Source organism: Castor canadensis, chromosome 18 (genome assembly GCF_047511655.1).
Source record: "Castor canadensis chromosome 18, mCasCan1.hap1v2, whole genome shotgun sequence".
NCBI lineage: Eukaryota > Metazoa > Chordata > Mammalia > Rodentia > Castoridae > Castor > Castor canadensis.
Window position 1 is genome coordinate 11,355,728 of NC_133403.1, and position 12,209 is coordinate 11,367,936.

The window sequence follows — 12,209 nt, forward strand, 5'->3', positions numbered from 1 at the left end:
ACAATGTAATCAGATTTAACCTTTAATTCTACATTCTTTCTGGAACCCTAGAGGACCTGAGACTACCAAATACTCCCAAATCAGGCTCTCTGCTTACACTAACTATCCCTGAAACTCAGCAGCCATGGTGTTGTTCCAGTTCTTTATTAGGCAAAGGAACAGAGTTGGTTGTCAGTGTCTTCCCTAAGGAAGGAGGCTCAGAGGGCTGAGCCAGCTGGGCCCTGCAGGATGAACGGCCTCTGGGATCACATGTACTTCTGCAGAAACTCACAGATCCTCTCCTTGACCATTGGATCCAGTGTTGAACAGTCCCAATCTGACAACTTCGCCAGCCTATCATGGGCCTCCCAAAACAGGCCAGAGCCAATGGCCAGCTCCACCCTCATACGCCATTCGGCTACCTTGGAACTGCTGAGGAAGACATTATAATTGCTTGCCATGGGCTGTGGGTAGACAAGAAGATGTGGTTAGCCTACGGAGCAGCACTACCTGGATCATCACCTACAGCCTCAAGGGTCCTCTCCACCTGCTTCTGCTCTTGTTCTCTGGTCTTATTCCAAGAATCCTGATCCCCTTTCTGAGGTGACACCTGTCCTAGTGGTTCCCACTTCTCCTGCCTGAAGCCTTCCATGAGTCCTGCCTTCTTCTAGGGAAGTCCCTTGTCCCTATTGGAGGGGCGACTCAGTTCTTCCTCCCCGCCCCATGTTGTACCTCCTTCTGTTATCAAACATAGAAGGAGGAGATCTGGCAGGCAGCCTGCCTCACAGTTCAGCACTGTTCAGGAGTCCTAACGGGCTGAGGTGGCAAAGTATGAAAGGTATGGGAGGTTGAAACACAGGGTTCTATACTTGGGACAGGCCAGAATAGTTTTTCCTGGTGCTCCTCTGCACTGCACATTGACCAGGGACCAAAGTGGCCACTTTGCATAGTGGCCAGACTATGCTGGCCTTTCAAGACGCTGACCAGGTAGTGTCTAAATTAGCTAACCTGCACATACCAGGTAGCTCAGAACTGGCCGCTCTTCTCTGCCTGTAAAGACCATGTAAAAGCCAACACCTAGGTATGCCTCCAAATTCACAGTGGATGCTACTCAGTCCCAGAGTCAGGGGAGCTGCACTATACAGCTATCTGCCTGGAGCTCTGGAAGAGAGACAAGGCCAAGAGGACACATCTGGAGTCTCTGAACTTTTATTTCCTGGGGAGTCCATCAGCAGGAGGAGGAAGCATCTGGGATCCTGATGGATGGATTGAGACATGCCATGTTCTTCTCTGCATTTCAGGTTTATCCTCTAACTCCTCCCCATGCTGTACAATCCTTGTCAAGCTAAATAATCATAATCCTCTCCAATTCAAAACTTTCTGTGCTGCTTTTGGAGTCCAGACACTCAGACCCGGCTCCCACAACCCTCAGGATAGCCCTGCTTGCCTCTCCTACTTCACCAGTCTGTCCTCAAGTTATACGGCCCCACTCATCCCAGAAGCATCTTGCTTCCGCCAAGGCTTTGACCACCACCGCACCACCCCACCACACACCTGCATCATCTCCACCAGGGCCACCAAGTCAGCCAAGGAGATGTGGTCCCCGGTGATGAACATCTTGTCCTGCAGAAACTTATCCTCGAATTGCTGCATGTTTTTCTTCACCTCTTCCATCACCTGGTCTGTCTTCTCATCAGGAACTTCCTCACCAGTGATCATCGGGATTAGCAACTGGCCAGGTGAAGGAAGGAGGGAACATAGAGACTGCATCCCACTTCCCTCTGTCCCTCTATGTCGACCTATCCTGTCTGTTAGATAGATATTGGACAGTATCAAGGATGTAAATTGTTTAACCTATTAAGTGGTATTTTTTGGTAGAAGAGGCCTGGGGTCTGTGTTCAGAAGGATTTTGAGACCCCAGCAAGAATGAATGCTGTGGTTGACTAATGTTGTCTGTCATAGGTTGATAGGACTTGGGTATGGTTTGAGTGTATCCCGAGGTGTTCATGTGTTGGAAAGTTGGTATCTAGTATGGTAATGTGAGAAGTGGTAGAATCTTTAAGAAGAGGAACCTAAATAGGAGGTCAGAAGAGATCGAAGTAATTTTCCTGGGACACCAAGTTAGTTCTTAACAGAACAGGTAGTTCTCATAGGACACTCAATGAATTCTCTCTTTCTTTTTTCTTTTTTTCTGGCAGAAGTAGGGTTTGAACTCAGGGAATGGAGTCTTGTCAACTCTTTGCCTGTCGGAGACAAGGCTCCCTTTGTGAGCCATTCTGTCTTGACCTTGCCCTGGAACATTTTGCGGTTGTTTGTCCCAACTTCTCCATCTCCAGCACAAGATGGCGCCGTCCCTGCTTCTCTTCTGGGAGTTTACCTTGCCGCCGGCGTGAACGTGCACCCTATCAGAAGTCCTATAGCAGAACCAGCCAACCAGCCTGCACCTCGTCGTACCCCTCACTCCCTCAGCACATAAATACCCCTGTGTGAACAATAAAATTTTGCAGCTTGATCAGAACTCCTGTCTTGCTGTCATCCTTCGTGTCTCTTGTCCCTTCATTCTTCCCCTTCTAGGTTCGCTACCCACGCTGATGTGTCCTGCTGGACGGGACATCTGGCGCCCAACGTGGCTGTAGCTATTCCTTTGATTGTGGGGAGAACACCGTCCTCCGGGAAGGCTTGGGCCCAAGCAGAGTTCGCGATCGCCTCGGCAAACGCAACCGAGAGACAGATCCAGGAGGAGAGTGAGGACGGCGAACGGTGAGTGACCCACCCTGGGACAAGCAGTATCGTCACATGATTTGTTTCTTTCAGGCCTCAAGGAGGCCGTCAAGACACGAGGGGCGCGTGTTAAGAAAAAAGACTTGAGGTCATTCTTTTGTTACATAGGAGATTTATGTCCTTGGTTTCCTCTCGAAGGAACCATTGATGGTAAAAGATGGCTCTGGGTTGGAGACTGTTTAAAAGACTATTATGAATCTTTTGGCCCCGAAAAGGTCCCTGTGACTGCCTTTTCTTATTGGAACTTGATTAATGACATTCTCAAAAGTGCACCCTTTGATAATGGTACTTTAAAACTTGTTAAAATTGGGCAAAATGCTATGCAGACGGCTTCCCGCCCTCCTACAGGGGTCTCTGATGGTGGAGGACCCACGGATGCTGTCAAACATCTTCAAATAATCGAGCTTTTAAAACCCCAAATCCCTGAACTCACATATCACCCCTTAATGTTGCCTAAATCTCAGATTCCAGATTTAGATCCCAATACATTAGATATTTTGGGAAGTACCTTCTCCTTGCTTAACACTTCCAACCCCACCCTTGCTAAGGATTGCTGGCTTTGCATGACCACAGGAGCAATAATGCCCATGGCAATACCTGTTGACTCCACCATAAATAATCAGGATACCTGCCAATCTGGACTTCCCTTTAAAGTACAGCCTATGGATGCACCTACAGTATGCCTTCAAGGCAGGATGCAAAATAATTCTTATGATATTGACGTTGGGGTTAGTTCTTTTGGAAATTGCTCATCAGTTCTAAATTATTCCTCACCCACCCCAGCTCTTTGTCCCCCCAACGGTACAGTTTTTTTGTGTGGAAGAAACTCAGCCTTCCCCAGGCTTCCAGCAAATTGGACTGGTGGCTGTGTTGTTGCCTTATTACTCCCAGATATTACTGTTGTCTCAGGAGATGAACCTCTGCCCATTCCTAGCTTAGACACCTTAATTAAAAGACATAAACGGGCAATACAAGCCTTACCGCTCCTTGCCAGCCTTGGAATAACAGCAGCTATAGGCACAGGTACAGCTGGCTTAGGCACGGCTATACACTCTTACCGTCGCCTATCTCAACAACTTATAGATGATGTACAAACTCTATCTGGAACCATTAAGGATTTACAGGACCAAATAGACTCCCTGGCAGAAGTGGTCCTTCAGAACAGGCGAGGCTTAGATCTGCTAACAGCCAACCAGGGAGGTATCTGCTTGGCCTTAGGGGAAAGATGCTGCTTTTATGCCAATAAATCAGGCATAGTACGCACCAAAATTAAACAGCTTCAAGAAGATTTAGAAAAGAGACGAAGGGAGCTATTTGAAAACCCCCTCTGGACTGGGCTTAATGGAATTCTACCCTACCTTCTTCCACTATTAGGCCCCTTGCTAGGTCTACTTTTAATTGTGATCATAGGGCCCTGCATTATAAACAGGCTGATACAATTCATTAAAGAACAAATTAACACCTGAGTCTCTAAGCCTATACAGGTCCATTATCATCGCCTGGATATGGAAGACTGTGCTCCTGAGACCCTCCTTTCAATAAAAACTCGCTAAATGCTCCATCTGGGTTTCCAGATTTTCTCTCTGCCACCCCCTCTTCTTATATAACATTCTTGACCACTCATCGCCCATTGGGCCCTCCTCCACTAGGCCCCTCTGCTTGGGGGAGGCAGCACCCAGGGAGAGTGATCATAAAGGCTTTTCTAAACGAGGGTGCAGGTAAGACTGCAGGAGGGTGGATCCTAGGATCCCCAAACCCAAGACCTCTGTATGACATGCCCTGGTGCATGGCTGTTGGCATGCTCCTAAAAAATCCGCCTCCTCAAAAAACATGCTGAGGAGATTCTCTTGAGAACTTAGCAAGGACGCTTGCTTACAAAGCAAAAATGATCTCCACCCTGAGGAACTGGGCCTCTGTCATCCCCTCTCAATAAGCCGACATATTCTGGTCATGTTTGTATAAGAATAAGGGGGAAATGTCGGAGACAAGGCTCCCTTTGTGAGCCATTCTGTCTTGACCTTGCCCTGGAACATTTTGCGGTTGTTTGTCCCAACTTCTCCATCTCCAGCACAAGATGGCGACATCCCTGCTTCTCTTCTGGGAGTTTACCTTGCCGCCGGCGCGAACATGCACCCTATCAGAAGTCCTATAGCAGAACCAGCCAACCAGCCTGCACCTCGTCATACCCCTCACTCCCTCAGCACGTAAATACCCTTGTGTGAACAATAAAATTTTGCAGCTTGATCAGAACTCCTGTCTTGCTGTCATCCTTCGTGTCTCTTGTCCCTTCATTCTTCCCCTTCTAGGTTCGCTACCCACGCTGATGTGTCCTGCTGGACGGGACATTTGCCCAGGCTAATGTCAAACTGTGATCCTCCCAATCTCAGCCTCCCAAGTAGCTAAGATTACAGGCATGAGCCACTGTGCCCAGCTCTGAATTAGTTCTTAAGAGAACAGTTCTTATCAAAGTGCAAGACTGGCCCCTTCCTGTTCTCTGGCTTCCTGTCTCACCATCTGATTCCTTTCCAACTTGCCTCCACCATGATGGTATCAGCCATGAAGCCCTAACCAGAGCCATGTTGTTTAACTGTGAGTTAAATAAACCTCTTTTCTTTATAAGTTACCCAACCTCAGGTGTTTTATAATAGCAATAGAAAATAGACTAACACACAGGCATAGGATTAGAGGTAGGGATATGTGCTAGTTATTTGTTATCTTTGAATTTTCTGAACTCTATGGTCCCTTTAATAGTCTATAGTTCAGAATGAAATTTCTTGAATCCTGTTCTGACTTGAATCATATCAGCCCTTCTTGGGCATCCTTCCTCTTTTCTTAACAAGATATTTTCATACCCAATAGTTCATTCCATATTCCCAGCAACTCTTTGAGGCAGGCAGGAGAGGGAGCAGAGGAAACAAGGTTCAGAGAGGGAAGGGGCCTTGCTTGAGCTCACCAGTGAACAGCAGGGCCAGGACTGGACTCTTAGGCTTCCTGCCTCTCTTGTTCCTTTGTCCCTGAACCCCAAACATAGCTCTGCTCACCTTAATCCAGAGTATCTTGCTCATGGGCAGCTGAATGGCTGTGTGCTGCCAGGCCATGAACTCATCCACACGGGCACGAGTGTGCAGGTCTGGTGGGTACCAGTGGGAGGGTGCACTGTACTTGCGGCACAGGTAGAAAAGGATAGCCACACTGCAGAAAGGACAGATCGGGGCCATTGCTCTTGCTTTTTGAAGGCCCTGACACCAATCACTTCTGAATAGCCTGGGCCCAACTGTTGAGGCCTCCAACTACAGGCATGTTCTATGTGCTGACATTCTTCCAGAGGAAGAAGGAGCTCAAAGGACCCTGGGAAAGTTCTCCCAAGGTGTCAGTCCAATAGTCAGTAAGGGCAGGGAGGGAGGCATGAAGGGTGACCAGGAGTCAGGGGATGGCATAAGAAAAGGCAGTCCAGACAAGGGAACAACATGTGTCAAGATCCTAAGATAAGAGAGGGAGTGAGGTGAATTTGGAGAATGGAGAGCAGGTGAGTGTGGATGGGAAGGGGGATGGAGGGACATGGGGAGAGGAGAAAACAGCCAAGATGATGTGGAGACCAAGTGTGGAGGTCCTTGGAGATGCAGGGAAGAGTTAGGGCTTAATCTTTAATATTATGGAGGATAGGAGGATCTGTACCTCTGGTGCTGGATAGAGGGAGCAGAATCTACCACAGGGAGACCAAGTTGGTAGCTCCAGCTTCTGGAGGGGATAGAGGAGAGCAGAGGTCTCAGGGATACAGGGGAGGGGACAGATTGAAGACATGCTGTAGGAGGAATGTTCCAGGCTTGCTGACTGATGGCTGGTATAGGAAATTCCATCGGACAAAAGGCCTAGTTTCTTTATAGTCATTAACAGTAAACACGCAAAGATTAAGAAATTGGGGCAAAGAGAGGATGCTATTGTTTGAGTATTCTCATCAAAACAGAAGTTGAAACTTAATCTACATTACATGTGAGGTTTTAAAAACTGGAACCATTAAGAGTGATCGGGTCATAATGTCTCTGCCCTTGTGAATGGATTAATGCATTCATGGATAAAAGGATTATTGGATTAATTAGGTTATCACAGGAGTGGCTTTGTGTATAAAAGCAAGCTTTCTCTGGTTTGCTTGCTCTGCCTCACCATGTGATACTTTGTACTACACCATGACCCAGCAGGAAGGCCCTCACCAGATGCCAAGCTGATGCTAGCTCCAGGCTCTTGGACTTTCCAGCCTCAAGACTCAGGAGCTAAATTCAACCTCTGTTCTTTGTAAATTACCCAGTCTGTAGTATTCAGTTATAGAAACCCAAAATGGACTCAGCTAGGGATCTACAGATAAAAAGAGGCATAAGGGATGATCAACCAGCTGCAGTATTCAGAACTTTTTTGGACCTTGATTCAAACAAACTGTCAAGAAAATATTTAAGAGATAATCAGACTTTTGAATAGGACTTGGATATTTGGTGAAATCCAGGGAGTGTTGCTAGGTGTTAGTGATGTGGAGATGATACATTTTTAGAGAGTCCTTATCTCTTAGAGGTACATTCCTAATCATTTTTTGAATGAAATGATGGGGTACCTAGAAGAAAAGGGAGCAGGGTGAGGTGCAGATGATAGAAAATGGGCCCCAAGAGGACAACCGTTAAAGCTGTGGGAGGGATCGCTATACTCCTTGCTGGTTAGTACCCATTCTCCTTTACTGTACGGGTGAAATTTTCCACAGTTAAAAAAAATAAATACTAGCAAGTTGGTTCCCACTGAGTCTCCCAGAAGGAGCAGAGAAAGGCAGTAAGAGGGTCCTTACCTTTCAGATAAGATAAATTTTCCATCTTTGAGGCTGGGCAGTTTCCTCAGGGGGTTGATCTCAATGTATTCCTTGCTGTGGTGGTGACCTGAGGGGAGAAGGAAGGGTCTGAGGCTGCTGGGACATCAGAGAAGAGAGAACTGGAACTCCCAGAGACTGAACTATTCTTCATCCAGAAGAAGAGAAACTGAGGCTGAGGGACCACCATGACTCGCATCAGGTTACAGGGAAAGTCAATGACAGGACAGGGACCAAGATCAGGACTCCTGCCTTCCAGCCTTCCCCTACCCCAGACTTGGTGACCCTTTTTCTCTGAAACCAAGGTGGCCCTTTGGCTCCCAGAAGCTGGAGGTCTCCAGTACCTATCCTGATCCTTGGGCCTGAAGCTACAACCTGTGAATTAACCCAAGCTCTATAGGCCTCAGTTCCACTCCTGTCACCCCTCACTCTACCACAGGGCAGCTGCCGCTGGCAGCACAGAAAACATGGGTCTAAAATATAACAGGAAGCCCAAAGAGGAGCTCCTCAAATCAACTGGGGTCACCCAATATGAACAGGGAATTCTAAAGGGGGCAAGAACTCTAAATCGTCTTTGACCACTTGCTTCCAAATGGAAACTTTTCTGGGACTCCATTCACATCTCATTCATTTCTGTAGTTCCTACATCTTTTCTATAGTCTAGAGCTTCTGTCTCCATAGCTGAGCTTTTAGAGATTTCTGTATGCTTGGAGTAAGGTTGGAGCCCGATCTATGACCCCCACATGGGGATCTGTGTGGCCATATGCAGGTTTTGTCCATATAATTTTTTTGGATGTTGGGGATGGAACCAAGGGCTTGTGTGCTTGCTAGCTGAGCAGTCTATCACTGAACCACACCCTTAGCCTCCTGAGTTAGGTGTGAATTCTGAAGGAGAGTGGGTGTAGACTAAACACCATCTGCTCTCTCACATGGGCAATGGCAGTGCCCTTCTTCGACCTTTACCAGTCTGGTTTGAAGGTACTACAATAATGAGATGTGAGATATGCACAAGGTGATGGCAAGGGTTCTGGCTGGGAATCGTGGGATACCCTAGAAACCCTTCCTTCCTCTTCAACCTCCAAGAGCCCTTTTATTCCACTGGGGTAACTGTCATTAGTTGGGACTGAGTAAAGTAGACTAGACAGGGACGCAGCTTGGGTACCTTGACAATCTTGCTACCTTTTCTTTCCCTGCAGACCTTTGTGGGATTTGCCTTGGTCCTTGTCTCCACTCCTCAGAAATGCTCCTACTTTGGTGTCGTGACTGGGTAGCAATGGGGACTGACCTGGGGAAGGATCAGGCCTGCCTGGGTGGCATTGGGAACTGACCTTTCAGTAGATCTACAAACTGGAAGTCAAAAGGAATGCTGTTCTTCCTGGCAAAGATGTAGACGGCACGGCAGGGTGCTGAAAGAAGATCCATATAGAGCTCCAGGCCCATGCTCAAATACTTTCTGGGCCCTATAGCCACAGATACAAACCTGAGCCTGTATCTAGCCTGAGCTCCTGGCCTGGTGCCTTCTCTGACCTGAGCCCGGGACCCCACATTCTGGAATTTCTTATTTCCCTTGGTGTTGCTATGAAGCCAGGAAGTCTGGAATTCTCACAGTAGCAAGGATTCTGAGGAGACCTTGGAGTGGGGAGCGGGCAAAGGGCTGAGTGGAGGGCCAGGCTCTTGCATGGACCTTGTGGTTCCATCTCACAGACACACTGTTTGAGAAAGGCTCATGTATGAGCATCCCAGTGCCAGGCTTTCAATGAAGAACATGACAAAAGGGGATTTGCAGAGTTCAGAATGAGAATGAGACAAAGAGAGCTAACCTTGCAGGGCTGTAAGTAAGGACAGGAGGTATCCTTAGGTAAATCTAGTCCAGTGTAGGGCTACGAAAGAGACACAGGAGTTTGGGTGCTGCAGTTTGGACCTTGAACACCTGCCAAAGGCCCATGTCTCAAAGGATCTGAAGTCCGCCAGTGAAGTGTACTTTGGGAGACAGCCCTCCTCCAGTCACAGGCTATGTGGTTTACATGGGACTGATGCCACCCCTGGTTCTAGGGACAGCACACGGGTCAGCCTGTGAGTGGAGACCCTGTAACCCTTGGCCAGTCTGACAGTGTCAAGCAGGGTCACTGTGAATGAGTTCTGGGACTGTGGCTACTGCTCTTGAGAATGAGGTGCCAGGGCACAGGTGCAAAGCTGACCTCTTGGCCAGCCCATTGGCTCTCTCCAAGGAGAAGCTCTGGGAACTGCCCAGAGCAAAATCAACACAGTTCCTTCCACAGCAGAGTGGGAGCTCTAGGACCAGACAGCACTAGGATCCAGAGCTGTCCCAGAGCTGGCTGTCCTGTGTCCAGGCAGACCAAGTAGAGCAAGTGGTCACCTAGCAAAGCCTGTGGGTGGAAAGCTGTGCTCAGGTCTAGCTTGCCCAAAGGTACCAGAAGCCCTTGACCTGCTTCCCTTGGGGTAATAGCCTCATCCTTCTCAGGCAACCCCTCATCTAGATTTGCCGTTTTAGATTTGCCGTAGTCGTGCAGTAAAGGGGAGGAATGAAAGAATGGAACAGACAAAGAAGAGAGAGAGAGAGAGAAGGAATAACAAGTAACCAAATGGGGGAAAACAGGTGAGGAGGAAGGCAGAATGAACAATTCACTCATTCGACAGAGACTCACAGGGAATCATTGGAGGAGATGGACAAGGACAGATGAGGAGAGAAATCTTTACTATGTCATTTAGTCCTCCAAGAGGACCTCTGATGTGATTCATGCAGAGACCCTAACTGTCTGCCTCAGGTGCCCAGGATAGGGCTGAGGGCCTCCTGGGACATTTCTGTACCAAGAAAGCCTCCATATTGCCATGCCACAGCTGTGCCTCCAACACATAGCAGCTGAGGCCTTCCTTCCACGGACACCACCACAGGAAGAGACATTCACGTCATTGTCCACAGCAGGGAGACAGCTGCAGGATCTGAGAGCAGCCAGGCAGAGATCCCACCATGCTCTGCCAGAAGCAGGCAAGAAGTTAGGTGGTACCAGGGCAGAACCAGTGGAAGAAGGCAGCTCAAGTGCTCCAAGTTCCTCCAGCACCACAAGGTCAGCTACGGTCAACTGGTGGCCCCAAAAGGAATCCAGTACCTGGTTATGGCAGCTTGCTCAGCTTCTCCTTGAGCACAGCCAGCACCTTTCAGGTAGGCAGAGGGTAAACTCAGCTGTCCGCCTCCCTTGGGCACCTTGCTTCTGCCCACACCCTGTGATAATTTCTGCCTCAGTTGCCTTTCTCAACTGTGTCCACACGAGCATGCCAAAAGTGCTCTGGACACAGTTACCATGCCAGCCTACATACAGGAGCAAACCTGCAGGCCCACTGTCTGGTATTTAAAATTCAGAATGGGCAGGGCCAGGTCAGTGGCAGTGGCTTTGACTCTCATATGGTAGCCATGCCCCCCTCTCTGAGAAGCTTGCAAACCTCTGGCAGAAGAAATGTCTGTCAGTTGATAAATCCCCCTTGTCCCTTCCTCCGCCCAGCTCTGGCATTTCCCTGACTGTCACAAACCCAGGAAGTTCCCCATTGCGTAGAAACCAATGCCCCCTTCACAGTATGGTTCAAAAGCCAGTTTACATCTTGCTACAATTCCTTCCCAGTGTCCCCTCTGCCTTCATCTCTCAGCATCCCTGTTCATATCATATATATATATATCTGTATACAAGACTGGGGTTTGAACTCAAGGCCTACCCTTTGAGCCACTCCATCAGCCCTTTTTTGTAATTTCTTTTTTCTGAGACAGGGTCTCAGGAACTATTTGCCCAGGCTGGTTTTGAACAGGGATCCTCCTGATCTCCGAATACTGAATGCTAGGATTACAGGTGTGAGTCATTGGTGCCTGGCCCTATTCACATATTTAGACTGCCCTATAAGCAGTTCTGGGACCATAGCTGCTCCTCCTGGAAATGATAGGCCAGGGTACAGGTGCCCCTGAAAGTATGGGGAACTTCTTAACAGAAGAGCAGGCATTCACCAGCCATGGGGTGCTCCTGGCTGGAAGTGACACAGGAGGGGCACTAAAGCCACAGAAAGGTAGGCAGGCAAGTTATGGAGACAGCCAAGATGCCCCACTACTGACCAATGGATCAAGAAAATGTGGTATCTATACACAATGGAATTTTATGCAGCCATGAAGAAGAACGAAATGTTATCATTCGCTGGTAAATAGATGGAATTGGAGAACATCATTCTGAGTGAGGTCAGCCGGCCCAAAAGAGCAAAAATCATACGTTCTCCCTCATATGCGGACATTAGATCAAGGGCAAACACAACAAGGAGATTGGACTTTGATCACATGATAAAGCGAGAGCACACAAGGGAGGGGTGAGGATAGGCAACACACCTCAAAAACTAGATAGCATTTGTTGCCCTTAACACAGAAACTAAAGCAGATACTTTGAAGCAACTGAGGCCAATAGGAGAAGAGGACCAGGAACTAGAGAAAAGGTTAGATCAAGAAGAATTAACCTAGAAGGTAACACCCACGCACAGGAAATCAATGTGAGTCAACGCCCTGTATAGCTATCCTTATCTCAACCAGCAAAAACCCTTGGTCATTCCTATTATTGCT

At 48.1% G+C, this 12,209-nt stretch overlaps 1 protein-coding gene across 1 annotated transcript; it reads right to left on the reverse strand.

Annotated features, from left to right (window-relative positions):
* Nucleotides 1-100: 100 nt before the first annotated feature.
* Nucleotides 101-9,043, reverse strand: Gstt4 (glutathione S-transferase theta 4). The gene is made up of 5 exons (XM_020153921.2): nucleotides 8,932-9,043; nucleotides 7,586-7,673; nucleotides 5,802-5,952; nucleotides 1,534-1,710; nucleotides 101-443 (listed from the first exon to the last, which is right to left on the reverse strand). The coding sequence occupies exons 1-5, from the start codon at nucleotides 9,041-9,043 to the stop codon at nucleotides 246-248; spliced, it is 726 nt and encodes a 241-aa protein (XP_020009510.2). The 3' UTR covers nucleotides 101-245.
* Between the last annotated feature and the right edge of the window lie 3,166 nt (nucleotides 9,044-12,209).